At 45.5% G+C, this 20762-nt stretch overlaps 1 protein-coding gene across 1 annotated transcript; it reads right to left on the bottom strand.

Annotated features, from left to right (window-relative positions):
- Window positions 1-2683: 2683 nt before the first annotated feature.
- LOC144160051 (uncharacterized) lies at window positions 2684-9461 on the bottom strand. The gene is made up of 3 exons (XM_077691670.1): window positions 9156-9461; window positions 4272-4547; window positions 2684-3001 (listed from the first exon to the last, which is right to left on the bottom strand). The coding sequence occupies exons 1-3, from the start codon at window positions 9459-9461 to the stop codon at window positions 2684-2686; spliced, it is 900 nt and encodes a 299-aa protein (XP_077547796.1).
- Window positions 9462-20762: the final 11301 nt, after the last annotated feature.

Raw genomic sequence — 20762 nt, 5'->3', positions numbered from 1 at the left:
TATAGTATTGCTATATTAATATTGGTATATTGGTATCATTGTTATCTGGACTAAGCAGTCTTTCTAATAAACCCAACTTGTATTTTGTCTTCATGGCTCCTTTAAGCGTTGCAGGCGCCGGTCGTAAGAATTTGTGCAACGCGTGAATGAAGCCCTGGTTAGGCCAACGCGTAGGCACTCAGAATGAACGTCTGTACAGCGGACAAGGAAGAGGTTGCTTGATAAGAGAGACCTCGACCTGTCACTCTTTGACTGCTTCGTGCAGGACGTTTTCCCGTGTGGAGTGTGAGCCGCGAGGTGCCCTGTTGAGGACCTCAAGACACATGGACACAAGGTGGGTATCAGGTATTCTGAACCCTTCTCCTCACATGTTTCACTGCTCCCTGGCATGACCTAGCATTGTGATAATACCCTAATCAATTAGAGAAAAGTTTTCTATGCCTCATTGATGGCGTTTATGTCAGAATAAAACGCTTAAAGGAAAGTCAACTTTACATAATGGGTTCCACAGAGCGTACATCAATCATCACCACACATTACATTGGGATGTCTTTGACACCTACCGGACCTCTCGTGGTACGAAAAATGTGTTTTGGCAGTACAGAGGTTAGGTATGATGATGATGATGACTATTATTATGATGACGACAGCGACAACAATAAAGTGCCTTCTGTAAAAGGTTATTGAGCTTTGGTGGTCTGGGGTTTGGCATCGTCTTTGGACTCCGGCTGAGTTGAAGTGTTCTTTGGTTTTGGACTTAGGCAGCCTAGATTTTGTACTTTGGCTTTGACTGAGGGTGCCCTGGAGAAAGCTTCGCGTTTTAACCATCGTTATCTTATGAAAGGGGCTGTGATTTTTTTCCTTTTCCTAGCCACGCAAGTGTAATACATGGCCTTTATTTGAATGGCATGGTGGTTTTGCAATTTGGTGGATATCTGGAGTGAAGCAAACCTGTAGGTCGTCCTAGACGTCCCCTAAATGCCTTTCTCCGCAACAACAAAGGTGCTCACCACTTATGGCGCGACAAACTGTAATTCGAGACGTTCTTGAAGTGAGCTCCAATTTCATCGACGTCGTTCAAGAGTTCTGAGCGCCGGGTTTCGTTCTTGGCCACTTCAGGTGAAGCGAAGTCCGCGTACACCAGCCTGAAGTGGCCCTGGAGGCGTTTCGTTGTCTTGCGCCGGTACACCATGTCGAGCACAGATGTGAATTCGGGCTCCAGGCTCAGCTCGACGGTCGGGGGTTGCTGGGCTTTTTTCACCTGAAAGAAGACGTTCGGCAGGCCTCACCAAGAGTCGTTATTACAGAAAAATGGAAACGAGTTAGCAATAAAGAAACTTCTAATGCCTACAATTTTTTTAACAATAATAAGGAATTGTCCCCCATTCCAACTGCACAAATTTTTGTCGAAGATTGGTCGTGTAAGAAAATGTATTTTACAGAGTATACACACAGCTGTAGTGTGTTAAAATGATCACTGATCCATTGCCTGACGGTCCGGTGTGTTACTGATTCAGCCTAACCGGCCGGCATTAAAAGCGGTAAAAACAGATAATCAAGGGGGAAAGTTTTTAACATTTTAAGCAATTATTTTAAAGAACGCAGAATTTTCCCGAGTTCTGACGATATATTTACATTGTATTTTTCTACCACGCGTGAAGGTAGCCTCTCAGCGTTATCGTATTCCGTGTTGCGGCGTCATGAGTGTCATCATGGTCAGCATTTCATCATCGCCCACCAAACCTTATACGCGAAGAGGACGTGAAATTTTATGCGATTCTCGGCGGTTTTTGAAAGGCGCTCTCCCTCTCAGATGCCAATTATGGCGTCTTGTCGCAGCTATGAACAAATGTAGGCATTCTGACACGATAATCCCATGAGCTGCCCAAATATTGGGGATAACGGGCGTCGCAGCAAAATACCGCTCTTCGCCCTTCCTTTGTCGCCCAGCGTCAGCCAAGAGCCTGATTTCTTTCATATGACAACGCTTACCCAAGCACGGTGCATTGACTAGGAGGATGATACCACAGCGCCGCTGTTTTGTTTCCACTTGACCTATGTTTTGACCTCTTGGAAGTCAGAGAGCTATGTGCCAAGAGCTTCGGGTCTTCGTGATGGCCAGCGTCGACAGGAGCAGATACGCGGCCATTTTTTACGTCCTTGTTTAGAAACACCCAGTGCTATGCGCGTAAAATTAGGGTTTATTCTCGCGTTGCGTATAGTCCATCCAGACGTTTTCGCAACTGTGAGATTTAAACGCGTTCCGCTGTGATTCATTGGGCGCCCTAGAAAAAAAAACAATGCCGATTTGAGTCGAGTCAGCGTGGCCGGTCCGCAAGAATACAGTTGGTTATTGTCGAACATGCGTTGCATGAGATAGGCGATGTGTATCGCTAGCAGCGACGTGCACGTGAGGGTGCCGTTAGGGACAACTCTAACTATGCCTAATGTTCACCGTTGGCGTGTGTTCATCCTCACTTGTGGTGACGTTGTTTATAGTGGGCATTTATCTGCATGTGTTTTCCAATTATTATAAGGCTCATTTTTTCTCGGAAGTGGCGCGTTTTGGGATAGAGGCCACAAGGTGAACTCATAGCTGATCAAACCTTGTCCTGTAGTTTATATCGGGTCATACTTTACCAACCAGCCTAGACTTGAACAAGGGATTGCGTGGGCAGTTGAGCTAGCTGTACAGTCGTACCGTTACGCTGAAAAACACCGGCTTGAAGACGCGGGCCGACATGTAGAAGATGCCGTCCAGAAAGTCCAAGGAATGACTGGCGGGGTCGGGCCAGGTAATGCCCCCCTTCCTGAGCACGTCCTTCACCTCTTGGGTGTCGGTGACGTTTAGGACACTGTGGCAGGATTGCAGGTAACGCGCCGCCTTTTCCAGCGCGCTACCTCCCTTGTCCGGCACTTCCACCCCGGCCAAGTACTCCCACACCTTGATGAAGTGGTTGTCTCTGAGCGTTTCGAAGGTCGCCTTCGCTTGTTTTCTCACCTGAAAAGGAGTCGCCGCCGCAAAAATAGCACGGAAAGCAAGACATGCGCGAATTTTTAAAGACGCACTGCGATCCATATGTTGTCCAAAGAAATGTTTTCGTAGGTACGCATATCGGGATGCATTAACATTGCATCTTCATGACCCTCTGCTCAATAACTCAGAAATCACCCGCGGAGGGTGGACGGAACCAAAACACTTGCTTTGCTGAGCATAGTTAGCGTAGGCAAGAAAATTGCGCTTGCCTCATTACTCGGTTCAAGAGAAATATTGTGATAACTTTTTTCCGTTATTATTCGGAGGTGCTAGCTTGATTTCCTTCCCGTATAAATTACGGGTGATCTTTCTATTAATTTGCAGGAAGGTGGTGGATACCTCGCCAGAAGCTGTGCTCTGATGGCCGGATAGCAGCCTGTGACGAGAAACGTTTGGCGATTAATTAATCGAAAATATAACTAAATATGTGAAGTGTGTTTATTGCGTCTATTTTATTTATTTATCGCTTAATTTTCTATTTATTTATTTATTTATTTATTTATTTGTTTATTTATTTATTTTTTTATTTATTTATTTATTTATTTATTTATTTATTTATTTATTTATTTATTTATTTATTTATTTATTTATTTATTTATTTATTTATTGACAGGTACCTTACGGGGCCTTGGCTATACTTACCTAGTATCACTTTTCTGAAATGGTTCCATGTGATTTCTGCACGTTATGGATTTTGCAGAAAAGGCTACAGTTCATTCTAATGTCTTCTGCGACTGGCTACACCACGACTATCAATGTACGAAAAAAACTGCGGTTGGAATTTTATTTTCCAAACCACCTGCAGAAATTGTTGCCAAATTGACATTATTTTTAGGGGGTCGATATGCAGCCGCGTCAGCCAAATCTAGCTAAATGGCACGTAATTGTTTCACTGCGCTTCCACATAGCTATCTGGGGAGTGTAATATAGCTAATGGAGTAGAGGACGAGTGCAACTGATATTCATATTATTTCGCCGTGTTCTACATTCGTCTTCAGTGTTTGCATGCCCCATGTTTCCAATCAGCTGCAATTTCCATTAAAACATTTGCGTAGATTGCAATGCACCCGCCACGGAGGAGATTGGAGAGGGGAATTGACTTCTTAACGACTTAAAACAGCAGGGATGCCTTCACAAACAGTAACTGCAGGTCCTCTCCTTGGTACCGCTTCCTTCATGCTACCATCTTCCTCGAAACGCTATTACGTCAGCCGTGTAGAGAATAGCGACTGACCTGAGGTGCACAGACGTGCCGGTAGAAGTTGTCGCACGGCTCGACGTCGTCGTTGATGTTGTTATCGAACATGTCGGCGTACTTTGAGCACACCTCCGTGGTGCACACCAGCAAGGCCGGAGTCCTCTTGCCAAGGAAGCGACCCGCCACGAAAAAGGCCAGACCCAACAGGACCATGATGGCGACCACGACAACGGAGATCTCGGTGCATCTTTTGGCGAAGGTGTGCTTCATTTTTCGCCGACTCCGGACTCTCCTAGGCGGCGGGAGGTCCAACTGTCGAAAGGAAGACTGTTTTGTTTTCAAAATAAAAAAACCACCGCCCTATAGTGACCCCGAATACGAAAAAACCTGACCCAAGTTCCACCCAATGTTAAATCTCTAGACAGAGCGGAGCTGTGGTTCTTAGGTGTCGGCTTGAACGTGAAGGGGCGCTCACCCGAGAATCGCAGCGCCGTCGCCACGCAAATTGTACGGATGGCGCGATGGAATCGGCAGCTAATTTGGTCAGCAGAGGGGGACTCCCTTCCTTCTACCTACCCTGACTAGAGGGATGGAACCCGCTCCTACGAGACCACTGCACCCACTATCGGCATGTCTTGGAACCGGTTTCTCTGATGCCGCCGGCGGGTTTGGGAACCTGCTTTGATGGTTGCGTGACGCACAATATTAAGCTGGCTGACGTAAATGCTTCAACAACCAGGCTCCTGCTCATAAATTAGCCAGCTTTTAGTAAGTCTCTCAGCTGTATTTCAGGCCCGGAAGATGGTAAAGTAAAAGCTTGTTAATTGGAACTCGTTGAATGGGAACTTACGGTTAATTCGAACTGACGCCCGGGTCCCGGGAAAGCCCTGTATATTCCAATGGGGGAAAACTCTCGATAATTCGAAAACGTCGGTATCCACAACGGTTAATTCGAACTGGGGTTCCCTTGTTTCCATCGCTCCTCGCAGAAGAAGTCGCCCCAGAGTGATTACAATGTGTTGCAAATCCAAAACAAACCAAACTGCCTAGAGATGAAAAACTACGAAACATAAAAAAACAACAGAGTATCGCGCGCGCTACACTGCTGCAACAGCTTATTTCGCTTCTGCAGCGGGTCACGTACTACCGGCGCCAGTGCTCCGGCGCAGGCCGTTGCAGGATTTCTTTGAGCCACGGTCGCTTGCCTGAGCCTACGATCAGGTAGCGTGCGGAATAAACGTGCAGTAGCGCCTAATTCGCGATAACGAGTCAGGAGGTAGCGTCTGTGTGTTCTGCCCACGCAATGTGGCGAGAGATCCATTCATTCTAGCACCTGCCCGGTAATTCGAACTCCGCTTAATTCGATCAATTTTATGGTCCCCTTCGAGTTAGAATTAACGAGCTTTTACTTATTAACCGAAAAGAACACGATCGTCATTTAGACACTTTCAAATTTGAGGCTAGACTGACGTGATGTGACGTGATATGACGTGATATATAGGCCCGCACTGAAAATAGCTATCTGTGTGTTAACCACGCGTTATAATTCAAATGATGCGGTCTACCGGAAGTAGAAGCCCGGCTACAATTGCCCAATCGTATATTTCGGTGGTGGCTGAGGTCAGAAGCCACCGATCGCCCAAATAATATTCTGTGACGGCACGGAGATATCGTGAGAAAGGAGCTGGGGAATCGCCACATGTAAAAGCTTTTCTTCTATATCTGTCATTTCAAAGCAAAGCATTTGCGTTCCTCTGATGGTGCCTGGAACGTGTAAACAGGCGACGTGAAAGAAAAAGAAAGAAAGAACGCTCTCTCTGGCCGGAATCGAACCTGAGTTCCTTGCCTTATGAAGGCGGCGTCTACCCGATTGCTCCATTTCGACATGGTCGAAGTCGTTTGTCTTTGGAGAGCGGTGCACGCGCGTGCAAAATTAGAGCGAGAAATCTGAAACTCCATCGTGCAAAGACGACGATGATCCGTCACGAGAAAGCTTCAAGTCCAACTATCGTAGTCGTACGACTACGATAAATGAACGTAAAGCTTTCAACGACGACGTCGGCGTCGTCGATTCGTCGAGAAAGTAGTCGATAGGCGGAGGAGTGCCAGATTTTTTGAAGTTTGCGGTAAAATTGGCGTTACTATTATCGGGACAAACGATACATTGTAAATATTAAGACCAGTATTTTGCCTCCGTGGCTCTTTTAATGCTAGTACTCCGTTTATATAATTTTTGTTTTACACCTGTTGGACCGAGGTCCCCTCTTTTTTAATATCTCGTGTAAGTCCATGCTTTGTGCCAAACAATCAGAATTTGTCTGCGCCAAACCGCTGTTATCGCGTTAAGGATTCATTGTTCCGACCAAATTAAAAACAAATCGCTCCAATCAACGCTCTGCAGGTGATTGGAAAGCAAAGCTTTAATCGCCACCCACAACAATTACCCATGCGACGTCTCTTGAATTCACACATGTGGGTATAAAAGGCCGAAACCAAAGATTCTGCCAGCCGTTACCTGGAATTCGCGGGAGGCGGCATCCCGACCTCAGCAGCATCGGCCACGGCCGGGCTAGAGCGGCGGCCGTCGCTGTAGCCCGGCCGTGCGTCGGCAGAAAGAAATACGAGGGGAGCGTCTATCGAAGGCTGAGACAGCGGAACCTAGCCATCCTGATGTGCTAGGTTGGGCTACGTCACCGCGCGACACAAGCGCAGACACCGAAACAATTCGGCATGTGATCTTAGTGATTCCCATTTATGCCGACAAAAACTAGTTTAGTAAGTTTGAGAATTGCGAGAAAACTTAGGGAACATTTATAATCACTATTTACCACAACCAGTTGCTCCGTTCGCTTTTTGTAATGCCTCTTAAAACAGACCCGAATCGGTATTCACCAATTTAGAAAACGGAGTCCCATTCATGGCAAGCTGTGCGGAAAAGGTAGCGTTTTTCTAGCGGCCAGATGTCTGTATGTGGTCTCTACATTTTGTTTTCCCGCCCTGCTAACCAATCCCTAACGTATCTTTGCCTTACGACTACTTAACTCCGTCGGTTGCGGGTTACCCAGGAGGTGCTGTCGAACAAGTTAATCAAGCCGCGCGAAGGAAGCGCGCAATCGGCGCGGAGCTGCGCCAACGCAGACCCAAAACAACCTTCGCTGAAGCAGACGACAAAGCCGTACCGCCGATGCGCCCGCCGGCGAGCAGGTACCTCCACGAGGGGAACGCTGGGTATATTCGTCGCGCCATCTACAACGTGCTCCGCGAGTGAACCCCCCCCCCCCCCCCCCCCCCCACGCTGTTGCCTCCACGCCTCCGCCGCGTTGGGAGTCGGGCACGCAGCGAAAGGACCGTTGGCTGGTAGAGGTAGAAAGATTTGCTTTAAAACACGGCACCAAGTCTGTCATTCCTTGGTCACATCAGTCCCTTCTCAGTCATTCTAATGAATTGTCTTCAGACTGCGATCTCCATTGAACTTGGGCACGTGCACAAGGGTGTATGTGGCCATGAATACAAGCGCAGATGTCGGGTATGCCCTTTTCGGCCAACTTGCGCGTGGATCTGTGTTTGGCGGGCGGGGTTGACTTGAGATTGTTGTGACTTCCCTCTTTGTAGTTATTTGACCCATACAAGCTGTCATTTTGCGCCCCACGTGAGGCGGTTGTGACTGTAGCAGAGCACGCATCAAATCCAACGGTTTGTCTATAACGAACCTGCCTGCCAGCCTGCCTGCCTGCCTGCCTGCCCGCCCGACAGCAAATGTTCTCTCTGCCGCCATCGTCATTACTGGCACCTGTCTCACACACTGGAAAACGATTCGCTTCTCGCAGGTAGGAAAGGTGGAGTACGGCCACTATCCTGTGTCACACAAGAGGTAGGTGCAAGAACATCGTTTTAACGGAATAAGCCTCGTGCACCACCTCAGTCTTCCCACCGTTATGGTGTCAGACCGTATAGTGCAACGGAGGCAATCCCTGGTGCATATGTGATTGCACGCGCTGATTGATTTTGCGTTGATTGATTTGGTTGATTTGATTGAATTCAGGCGTCAATGGATTCGGTTGATTGTGGGGTTTAACGCAACGAATCTCCTCCTGGGCTTTGAGGCATGCCATAGTGAAGGGCTCCGGAATAGTTTTGGCCACCTGCATAAATCTCGAAACGCGGGTGTTGCTGACATTCGCCTGAATCATAAAATCTGCCACCGCGGCCGATATCAAACCCGTGTCATTATAGCTTAGTGAGTCATAAATCGAAACTTACTTTCGGTCTTCAGCTACTTTTCGAGGGCCCTGCTGCTGCTTCTTTTTATATTAGACCCGACATTGCCAACTAGCTTAAGGTTATCGGACCCGCTGGTACCGGTGCACGAAGCGGGGGGGGGGGGGGGGAGGAAGCGACTAGCTAGGAGGAGGGGAAGGGCTGGGGCATACCCAAGTTTCTGTGTATAACATCATCCCTGCGCTTCGAATTATAGAGGTGTCATCGCAAGTCAAATTAAAACTTTGAATGTCATCTTTTACGTAATGCATTTCCAAGCCCTTATACACCCAAACGATCTGCCAACCACGCAACGCACAATAGCACTAAAAATGTCTTATGCCAGTTCAGTTCAACCCAGGTATTCCTCAACAAAAGCTTCACGTTAACTCTATTCTCGCATATGCATGAGAAGCTGCATTTTTTCCCATGCTATTAACTGTCGGAGATTGTAAAGGCGGGACCCGCGACTCCAAAACACAGTTCTCAAGCCGAAAGAAGACAACCCAAGACAACCCGCTGCCCTTTGATTTGTCTTTTTTTTGTTCAACCTCTACGCGTTTTCCCATAAAAATCTTCATTTGGCCCTACTTCACAACCGCCTTTAGAGTGGCTATATGAGCAGACACTGAAAAACACCCGCCTTCGGCGTATTCAACTCACATTGATGGGCTCAAACTGGTGGCCGGAGTGCGTCGCGACCGCAGGACCTGCCGAAGTCGTGGCGGTAGCGCCGATTGCGACTCCACTGCTGGGCCCCGCATGGCCGGCTTCCGGATGTGTCTCAGCAACGGTTGTGGCGCTTGCGTGAGACCCGCGATGCAGCTTCGCGAGAGACATCTTACGTAGCGAAGCCTTGGTGGCGTGCCTTTTGGATGCCTTGGTTGGTTGCGCGTCCTGTTGCCTATGGGCATGCTTGGACGACTTCCCGGTTGGGGCCTTCGAGTGCTTGGACTTCTCGTCGGGCATTCTGGCTTGTTCCTTGCACGGGCTTCCAATGGCGCTGAGGTTTTGATTGGTTGGTTCGTTGGATGGAGCCAAAACAAAAATGCCGCGTACCCACCCCGGGGGATTGGCCAAGTGTGATTGGGTTTCACTGTTTAAAAGCTTAGTAATTTACCTCAAACGAAGGGAAAACAGGGTACAGTGATGCTAAAAATTTTGGAACCAAAAAGTTCAACACTGCTGTACCAACAGGTATTTCAATAAACGATTAGGAATTGGTTGATGCGATTAATTAACAATGCAAGCGACCTGATTCGGCAATAAAAGAGTGAAGAGCGCGACAAACATGCCCGTTGCACCAATGAGAATGGTTAGTGCAAACGAAGACGACGACAACGACAGTTGGCCAAGTGATTATGCAACAAGAGATTGGCCTAAGAATCGCATTATGTTAAACTGTAGCTACAGCACACATGAAATGTCCACTTTCATGGAGATAATGAGAATGGTAAAACGAGTAACCAGAAATGAGTATCAGGAAACAAAACAAGAGTAAACAGATAAAAAAAGAACCCCGATAAGATACTTCACCGGTTGGAATAGAGGTGTTGAGGGGAAAAAAGAAGAAGCGGCGTTCGTAAGGAAGCCATCTGATGTTCAAAGAAACGTGCCTGGAGAATGCGGCTGCTTAATATCTAACGAAACAACATGTAGATATCACCTGCGCAAGATGAACAAGGAATGAAGGGGTCGCGATAGGAAAATATTCAATTTGGTTTTGTTTCTGTAGCTGCCTGATAGAGAAAATCAACAGAAGCCAACATCAGCGCTTCCTCTGCTTCAAATAAAGGTTTATACTCTGCCTCTCTAGCTGGTTTGCGCTGCTGAAGAAAACAAAAACATTAGGCAGACAGTTGAGACGCCGGTTGCACTACTTTATTTTTAAAACAGTGCTACTCCTAAGTCAAATAATACGTCCGTCATGTCTATGTCTTGTTGCCTGTAGCACCACACGTTCCGCACAAAGGTGAAGAAATAATGTTCAGTTTATGAAGCCGCGCCGGTGTCCGCGCTGAGTTGGTCCGGATGCGGAAGAGTAAGGTTGCCTCTGTCCTCTTCATTCCTTTGGTAACACAAGGTCGATGTTGTGGTGGCCAAAGAGAGCGGAAATGATCTTGTATGATTGTTTTTAAATTGCACCGTTCATCTGGGGCCACCTTCAGAAGACGAGTGCACGATGTCGCTTCACGAGCCAACTGGTGCGCGGCTGGACTGCCGAGAGCATGCGGAGGAGTGGTTAGCTTTGTTTAAAGAACTGCGAAGGCAAGCCGCTCCGCATGCCTCTTTGAACGATTTGATTTTCCCGGAAGGCCATGGGATCACGGGGAGGGACATCTTTCGTTTGATGCTGCAATTTTCAAGGTTCACAAGCCTCAGCGAGTCATGGTGAATTCCCGCGCATAGCGGTAAAAGGTGCTCATCGGGTGAGATATTGCCGGCATACCACGCAAGGCTAGGTCCACCCGTCAATAAACATCACCACCCCCCCCCCCCACCATCCAGATCCTGTTCTGCTGTGACAATGCATTTGCCACAAGAGCGACAATATCTTCGTCACGAGAGGGAAATGTGTCCAGCGTGTAGTCATCGCGTCGTAATGGTTGGGGTGGTGACATCCGGTGGTGGTTTACGCTACAGAGAAAGGGTACCTCTTCACTCATATTGCAGCCTTTTCTGAATACATGATAAATGCGGCATCAATGCTTTTCAATCGTATAGAAAATACTGTTTTTATTATATATTCAAAATTTGTGACTAATGTATATAAAGTAAAACTCTGAATACATTGACAAACGCGGTTGCAATGTGTTCTAGAAGAAATTCGTTCATTTTCAAGGTTGGCAATCTTTTTTTTGTGATTTTCAAATATTGAAAATAGGCTAAAGCGTAACTTTACCCTAAATTTGTGAAGCTAAACCTGCCCTACAGAGAAATGGGTCACCAAAAATGTGCAGAAAACAAGTACAGTGAACTACCGTTAAGACGAAATCGGTTAAAACCAATTCTCACTTATGCCGAACAGCATGGGAACATTTTTGCTTGGTTTCCCACAGACTTACTCAAAACAAACCTGCTTAAGATGAACAGCCCTCCACGTAACCTTCGGTTAAGACGAACACTTTTTGGGGTGACCACCACTACCGCCCATTGATTCGAGTCTCCGTCTCGTCCACTTAGAGTGGCCTTAAATGTTTTCATGTTGCTTCGGTTTTTAAGCTTTGATTAAACTGTGAATTGGATGTTGACCACCGGTGTAATACTGCATCGTGAAAGTGCTAACAAAAGAAGAACAAAAATGGTTATACAACAGCGAGGAATAAAGAGCGTGGAAGGAAGGAGCGTGGAAGAAAGTCAACAAGATGACAAGACTCAGTGTACGGCGCACCAAGGGTCGCGACGCACTTTCTGTTGTTTTAACATCAACGCTACGAGAAGTTATAAGCTTGCAGTTACAGCGTGTGCCTTCTCGCTGCGCATTTTCTCTACTGTCTTCAGCGCTGTTCCCTCACGAGAAATATCTTCCCGAGTACTTCGGTTACAGCCGCTTGTCGCTGAACTTTTCTTGGTAGCCACCACTGGCCGCGCCATCTCGGGTGATATAATGTAGCAGGGTCGTCGCACCGACAAGTGGGTCTGGCACGAGCGTTGCGTCTTGTCTAGGTTCTGTTTATATCCTCTTTAGCGATGGGATAATACAATATATAACAGAAGTATGTTATAGTGCTCAAGGTTTCTGTGATCTTTTGTTTTTCCTAATGATTTGTGGCTAACTTCTGCAATGATCCGTAGTTTTGTTAGCCAATGTCAAACAACATAAATATATATCAGACTTAGCAGTATTTAAATTACAGTAATTAGATTACAGTAAATAAATTACTTTTTTAGTAATGAGTAATGCAATGAATTACTTTTGAGTGTTGGTAGTTTAATAATGCAATAAATTACTTCAGGCCGGTAATTTCATGGAACTTACTCATTACTTTCCCAATTCTTTTTACTACAATATAGCCTGCCCACTTCTCTTACGGCATAAAAAGTTGACAAAGAAAAGTTGACCAAGTAGTGTTCCAATGCCAAGAGAGTGTCTGGGTATTGGAGCTCTATGAACGCGAAGGAAAAGCGCTTCGATGAGAGCTCTGCCTGTTTTCTCATGCCTCTTCGTTCCCTTTTCATGTGTTCCGGAGATGCAGCAGCGACAGTCAATCGGGTTAAACAAAAACGTGCAGATTGTGTTCAAGGCTTCGTTACACTGGTCACTGGTGTAAGCCCGCTGCCAATTATACCGCTTTTATTTATTCCGCCGCTATTTGTACACCAACCTATGTAAATAAACTGTACAGGTGCCGTCAGAAGTAATTGGAGCACGGGAGCTGTGAGTGAACCGCATAGGAGCGCCGTGTAGCTGCACCGGCGGTACTCTACAGGAGTCGAACGCACATGCGTGCCTGCCGACGCCGATAGCCCCTCTATGCTTCTAAACCCACTTCTTCGAACGTGGATTCCAGCGCTGCTCGCAGCGCTGCTCGCAGCATACTGGTCTCAGTGTGGCGCTGATAGCAGACCCACCTAAATATATTAAAAAACAAAAATTATCACTTTGGATCCCTGCGATTGTGCCACTTCTCTTGCAGCTAGCGTGCGCTCAAATTGTATGAGCGACGCTGCCAGATACCGCCTCTGCTATCAGCACCATCACTGAGACCAGTATGCTGCGAATAATGGTAGAAGCCGCGTTAAAATAAGTGGGTTGAGAATTATAGATGGGCTATCACCGCCGGCTGGCGCGCATGATTGTTCTGCTCCTTTCGTTTACCACCGGTGCAGCTACCCGGCGCTCCTATACGGTTTGGCCACAGCTCCCGTGCTCCAATTACTTCTGACGGCACCTGTACATAAGTTTGTGTATAAAGAAATATTTTTGAAATTGCAGTGTATATGTATATGAGTGTAAATTAAGTGTATATGAGTTGGTAGAGTATGAGTGATGAATTTTGTTTGGTAATTTCAAGGTATTTTTATTACTTTTGAAAAGTAATAGTAATGTAATGTCATTATTTTCGGCCACCTGTTTTTCTAAGGTAATTTAATTACAATTTTGAGAATTCTGGAAAAGTAATGAGTAATGTAATTTAATTACTTTTTAGAAGTAATTTTGCCATCTCTAATATATATCTCCGCTTGCCCTGAAAAACTCACTTGTACATAACAGTTATGCGCTTTTCGCGGTGTGTGCATAATTCATTACGTGCAGCCCTCTTTAACGCTTTCTGCATCACTGCATTCTTCCCGCTTGTTTGACGTTGCAGAAAACGAAGCTGTGCTCTCTTTGGCAACAAAGCCCCTGTCACCATCGCTGTGGAAAATAATTGTTTTCAGTGGCTGCCTGCGCCTTCGGACCGTGAAAGCGAGTTCGTCTCTGCAGGAGTTGATGGCCAAAAAGTCAGAGCAGTTGTTTTGTTTACGCGAACAGTCCAAACACACCATTTCTCGCTCCTAATTGAAAGCAAGAAGTACATTCCCACAGTTGCTTCAAAAGTACTTTTTGTGTGTTGCGGAAAACAGTTACGTGGTCGCAGGCTTCATGACAAGCGACCTGAATCAAATGTTGAAGCAGTTGTCGATTTGAAGTACGGCCGCTGGAATTTCGCGGCTCAGCCTAGAAACGTCAGTGTGTGAACAGTGAGCGAAAAATGTGAGGTTTGCCTTTTTCATTGTCAAGATTATTCGAAAGAAGTGCTCCGGTGTAGTCAAGGAGATTCAAAATCAATTTTCTCAGATTTTGTGCCATTTCGATAACATTGGCTTTGTTTTTCACGCCAAGGACAGTTATCCAAAGGAAAGTAATCGAAGCCTTTTATGTTTATATATATTTAGGGTTAATTGCATCTTCCCACTTTTTTAGCCACTTCGGAGAACACAAGTATCCTTTTAAGCACACGCATATTTTAAGGCAATAGGATAGTACTGCGTAAGATATTCCTGATTAAAAGTGTATGCACACTGTGTGCTGTTCCTTTTCTGGTCAATAAACTACCATCGAATCCAGGAGGCTTAGTTGGCCACCACGAAATTACGGCGCTGCTCTTAAGGCTGCCTTTATGCAAACCAGAGACAAATAAAAACGTACAATCTGCTTCCGTGCGTCAAGTATTTTATTCAGTGCTCTGCCTGCTAACCTAAACGGTAGAGTTAAACTCACCGCTTTGCTTTCATAATCACCGTATTTTAGGGCCTATTGCACGGTAAGCCGAAAGCGTGTCCGTTCGGTTGAAAACTAAGGATGGGCAACGTAGTGCTCAATTTATACACACCACTCCTTCGCTCACCTGCGCATCAATTACGAAGCTACTGTCCACAAGGTCGTGTCTGTTAAGCGGTTGTTTTTGAATAACAATGGAGGAAAATATTGCGCAGGATGCAATTTCACTTCTGCAGGTAAATGAGTCCGTTCCGTTCAGTTGCGATCTTATGATCGTGCACTAAATCTCTCACAGCATTTTTTCCCATTCCCTCGTGAAGTATTTCAAAATTAAGGAGCACGCATCTTCCAATGTGTCTCCAGAAAATCTCGAATGGTACGCGCTCGAATCAATTACAGATCACTTTCACCCTTGTCGGTAGCAGATGAACGCACGAGCTGATCACAGATTTCCGCACTCTCCCCCTCCTTTTTCACCACGCCTATTACAGACTTCACCTATAAACCTATTTGTAAGAACAAGAACGAGAAAGGGAAACTGAAATAGGATATTTCTTGAGCGGAGACTATGTTTATAAATGTTTTTTACCGGATCGGTATAACTCCTGGGGGAAAATAGCTCTTGCAACACCACTTTTATACAACAGTAATTCATACATATGTACGCTTTATGCACGTACACCTTCAGAAGAAAGAAATATTGTGCCCCGTCCTTGGTTTACTCGATACGTAAGCATTTTTACTTAAGTGTTTTACTGCACTCTCCAACCCCCAACCTTCGTGGTACAATTCTAACCTATGTAACGCTAACATACCTTACAGGATAGGTTTGTGGTATTACAGTGCCTGCAGGAACAGTTTTTCAACAAATCGTTTGCTTTTGTGTGATGTTCATGGAGTAGGTAACATCGCACATCATTAACATTACTATGAACACACGCACACACACGCACGCAACCGAAGCCAGTTATGCTGGCTGGGCTGGGTCGGTCGCTTAGGTCTCAGTAGCGGCCACGATGCGTGATATTGGGAAGCTGCAAGTTCCAGTTGGTGCACGAGGCTTGTCGCAACTGTCAGCTACCGGCCAGCGTATACGTGTGGTTGTGCAAGTTGACCCTGCGTAGTGCTTCCGCATGAAGGCTACCCACGTTAATGTCCCATCTATGAAAACCATTCCACGGAAACACACGTGTCTTCAAAAAATTCTACTAAGCGTGCTCGTGAAAAGACCCCAATTCATGAAGCACTTCTCCGATAAGTGTGTTCTCAAACCAAAGCTCCCCAAGCAAAATTATTGTGCATGAACACACGTGCCTGTAAACTCTCCTATATCGACTACTCCTCAAATGCACGCAATTCTTGAAGGGCCTCTCCTACAACTTTTTTTTAAACACAAACCTCCTCAAGCAAATCTGCCAAATAAACTCTGCTAAGAATGGTTCTTCTAATGCGCATCTTTCAAGAAATCAGCATTCGTCCCTGCTAATTGCTCGACGCTGTACGTCGTCGTGGCCGAAACTTTGTACCTCAAAGATTTTTGTCATTATCGCTGTGCTGGTACCAAGGAATTGGTAGCAGGGGTTTACATGCAGAAACATTACAAACACACTACGGTATAGGTAGCCCATATGCTGTGTTCTCAGTCATCTTCTATTGATTGCAGATTCAGTTGAACACCAAACTACCAATAGCTTTGCGCTAAGTTCGAATGATTTTCTGAAAACCGAGCAGTTCGTAGTGTCAAGGTTATTGGAGCGATCATAAATTAGAGTTAATTATTTATTGTAGAGCTAATACTGCCGAACCGGTGCATTCAGTTCGGTCATGTTCCCGTTTGTTCTGTTTGCGTCTCAAGTAGCCGTCAGAACCTGTAAGAGTCTGGTGTGTTTTATTGGCAGTACTCTGCCATATACATCACTGAGTGCTGTAAATACTTTTTTCCTCAAACTGCGGAAATTCCCCCCCTCCCCCCCCCCCCCAAAAAAAAAACAATCTGAAAGGTAAACTTAAGGTAAGATAAACTAAAGGTAAGATATGGCAGGCATGCTGTAGAAATATCCCGGTTTGAAGTTAAAAAAAAAGGATCGAGGCTGTTACCGTCGAGCGCGCCATTCCTTTTTGTTCTATTTTATGTGCACGTTTGATTACTTTTGGTGATATCGAATTTCTTCGCTTCCACTCGCCCAGCACATTCACTCCGACGTGTGTCTTATTGCCGATCCTGAATGCAACTTTAAACCCTGGTGGGTTAGCTCCGCAAACCCAATGTTTGTTTTGGGGTAAAAAAACGTATGTATTTGACTTCGCACCACGGCAGCCAGGGTTACAATGCTAAACGTACTACAATGCAGCGTAACACCTGCGAAACTTGGCAGCCCGTGATGGACCCCAAATTAAGGCACACACCGGATGAAATCATACGGCCAGGCATACGAGTCGCTAGTAAAACTAGGAGGACCGGCCGCGCTGCCCCATCACAGGACCCTTTGACCCTGTAATTAATCGGCCACTAACCTTTCGTTGTCCAAATAGACGATCGCGCTCAAACAAAGGTCCCGCATGCATAGCTTCGCTTTCGTTTTATTTGTTGCTGATTCGGAATCTGATGGCATCTCAAATACACCTCTGCGGCCGCAGATTAGCTTTGTCCCGTCAGCAGAGATGGCTTTGTTGCTACAAAGAGGGAACGTCGGGGCGAAGTACCGAAGTGTCCTTTTGGCCGTTGAACTATGTGAGTCGTTGGTCCTCCGCTATGTGAACTATGTGAGTCGTTGAACTATGTGAGTCGTTGGTCGTTGGTCCTCCACCCCCAATGCTTTTGGTTAGTCTTCTTTTCTTGCCTTACACTCGGCGTAGTGATAGGGATTCGTGCAGCAAGAATGATAGCTGTGACACACGACACAGGATAATAGGCCTCGCATTTCATCGTTGGCCCCGGCGGCTCCCATTGCATTGCGATCATCTCGTTATATTGACAACATTGATAAACACGTTATTTCAGAGATCAAAAAGCCTGTTGTACGGAACGGCGACGTAAAAATACCGTGGTAGAAGTTCTTGAAGATGCCCATTGGTGCGAGCGAGAACTGCCGATCGTGTGATTCATAGTAAACTCTACACAATTTAACAATGTTTGTGTTTAAATGGCTTACGGAAGTTTGTTATCTGGCGTACTGGCTGTTGGAAGCTCTCAAAAAATATTAGACATATATCTTGGTCCTTTAACTGAATGAATGTTTTTTTTTTCTTTCGAGTTTACTCCTCCGTTAAGTTGCTACCATTCGTTTTTCATAGGTTTCGAAGGGTAGAATTTGAAACCCACCACCAGGCAATAAATTTTCTTACCGGATGCTTCTAAATCGCACTTCTACAATGTAGGAACCTGTCGATTTATCATTTTCAAATTCTCGGCGCCGTTAAAGATCAAAACAGAATAAATAGACCCAAATACCCAAATACAAAAAAAAAGACCGCGTATCTGCTCCTTTCGTTGCAGATGTCGAAGAAAGACGATAGACGACTGGTGCCTCTCGCGAGCAAATCCGTCCCTTATCTTTCCCGTTCACCTCTTATTCTGTTCCTCTCCCTCTCGTTCCTTCCAAGATAACACGCTAGAGGTTTGCTCAAGTCAATTTAAATTTACCTCCTTCCACCGCTCCAAGTCGGGTGCCACGATGCCAGCGCTGCCGTACGGCGGAGACGTACGTGAATCGAGGCACCCTACTACAACGTTTGTAGTACCACATTGCCCTACTCTACGACAGTTCCAATCGAAATGTGGAACCTATCTAGTGGAACCTTTCGTTGCTGTTGCCTTTGGATTTTTTTTATATTGCCGCGACGTAGCGCGGGCTACAACAGGCGACAGTTTTCTCCAGTTGATGGAGTATTTCATTTGCTGTTGCAAAAACCACGCATCCGTGAATTTATAATAAAGGAACACTGCAAACATCACTCATGTATTGATTTTATGCCTTATGTTTGCGTAATGTCTTGTTCTTGTTCAAGAATGTTGACAAGTATGAACATTAGCACCGGAATATAAACGTTTTGGTGAGGGTGTGGGTATATAAGACTATTGTGCAGTTTATTATTCACTTTGGCCAGGTGGCTGAATATATTCACAGACAGACAGACAGACAGACAGACAGACAGACAGAGAGACAGACAGACAGACAGGCAGGCACACAGACAGACCAAAATTTCTGTGTTTACGTAGCCCAAGAAAGACTATTGTCTTGATATTGCGACGTATACTGAGAATAGAATAGCTGTGATTTATCTAAATACTTTTAGAAATCGCAAAGGCCAAGGTTGAGCAATAATTTGGTAATCGACACAGTGATAAAAGATTGACGTGGCTTAGTATGAGACAACAGCTGTACCAGTGTAGGTATACTAAAGGCAAAACTTTTCACAGGCAATTAAACCACTCCTAAAATCTACAGGGCCATTTGCACTTTCACCACGGTATATTAAATTCGAAAAGTTTTAGACTCTTTAAAACTACGCTTAAAAACTACTATTACATTTTACCATTCGTCTAAAAGTCAAGCTGATCGATAATATGACAATATCGTGACTTTACTTCACAAAGGGCATGCTCAAGGAAAGAAAAAAGACGACCTACACTGAGAAAAAAAGCGCTGTTTTTGTACTCTTGTAAATACGAAAACATTCACATAAATAGAGAAAATTCGTTCTGGTTATCACATTATCACAGCTTCTTACAGAAATTTTTTGCTTCGTCCCCTCGTTATTTTCTCTTTCATTTTAATTTCATACCACTCGCATGTGCATTAAAACGGGTGCAAGAACAGCTGCACTATTGGAAAACGTCTAAGATATAGGCAGTCAACACGGCTTTAAAAAAGTATCTTATGAGTGGACGCGCTGCCTGCTCTTGTCAGCTCTCTAAACCGAAAATCCAGCGAGCTGTCTTCTCGAAAGAGTCGTCGGCCCACGAAAAGAAGTACACTCGTTGTCGTCGCTATTGATTTTCTAAATCTTTCTGTAGCACGAGATACACGTCTTTAACATTGCACAAAATCGTTGAATCCCCGCATAAAAGGGGAGCTGTCACATTCTGTTGCAAGCAAAAAAATATTCGTTGAATCGTGAGACGTTGCACTTGCCATAAATAATTTCGGCGTGCTCAATGGCATCCAGAAATGGGGGCCGCAACCGAGGGTTCTTGTGTAACGTAGGCCAAGGATCAATGTGAAACAGAAAAAAAAACTGAAATTTCATATCAGCGGCTGATTGCGTTTTCTTGTAGATATAAAGTGTTTGTACGATTAGTTTCGCAGTTGCTTGGATAGCCTTACGCTAGATGAGCGGTGCGGGAAAAGCAGTGAGAAAATTTTCGAGGGGCTGTCAATTTTTCACATCTCTTGCTCAACAACCTCCTGATACCACCAGTATCTATGATTACAGATTCAAGTGCACTTGCTGTGTTTTTTTTCCGCGGACCGTGTCTTGAGTCTTAACTCGCTGATATCGTTATGCCCGCCAGACGTAGTAACCCTACAATTTCGGCAAGCTCTTGTGGCTCTAAGCAGCCGCCGTGTCTTCCGAACTAATGCAAGTCCGGGATTTCCGTCGACTTAGTGTCGTCTTGAAAAGTACTCGAAGGCTGCGCTACAAATTGTCAAATTGTGTTAGCGCAGTTGTGGCGTTTGCGTCACATCGGTGCTTACAGGTACAACGAATGTGTCTGGCTCAACCACACTTTTTGTTCTTGTGTGTCAGCGTTTTGCGTAATGTTACCGCGTGCTATTTTTTTAAAAAAATAGTTACAATGATACCTTTTACTTATACCTGCATCATTACTTTATGCGGCTTCAAGAATTTGCTTAAATTAGTGGGTTGACATTAGCAGTGCTAATTAGAACGCAGATGGAGTGGCGACGCATGTGCAGTAGAAGAACAAAGCCATGCTGCTGGCGGAGTTGGGTATGAAGAGGTTAATAACAAGGAAAACGAGTTGCACTGTGCTGATTGAATCACAGCGGAGACATAGTTAATAATAGCCTATGTCCGAGGGGAAGCCTCAAGAGAGGGGT

The sequence above is a fragment of the Haemaphysalis longicornis genome, unplaced genomic scaffold (assembly GCF_048455015.1).
Source record: "Haemaphysalis longicornis isolate Haplotype H1 unplaced genomic scaffold, Haemaphysalis longicornis Haplotype H1 scaffold_10, whole genome shotgun sequence".
NCBI lineage: Eukaryota > Metazoa > Arthropoda > Arachnida > Ixodida > Ixodidae > Haemaphysalis > Haemaphysalis longicornis.
Note: the sequence above shows the minus strand (reverse complement) of the source record. Positions and strands in the feature narration are given on the sequence as shown.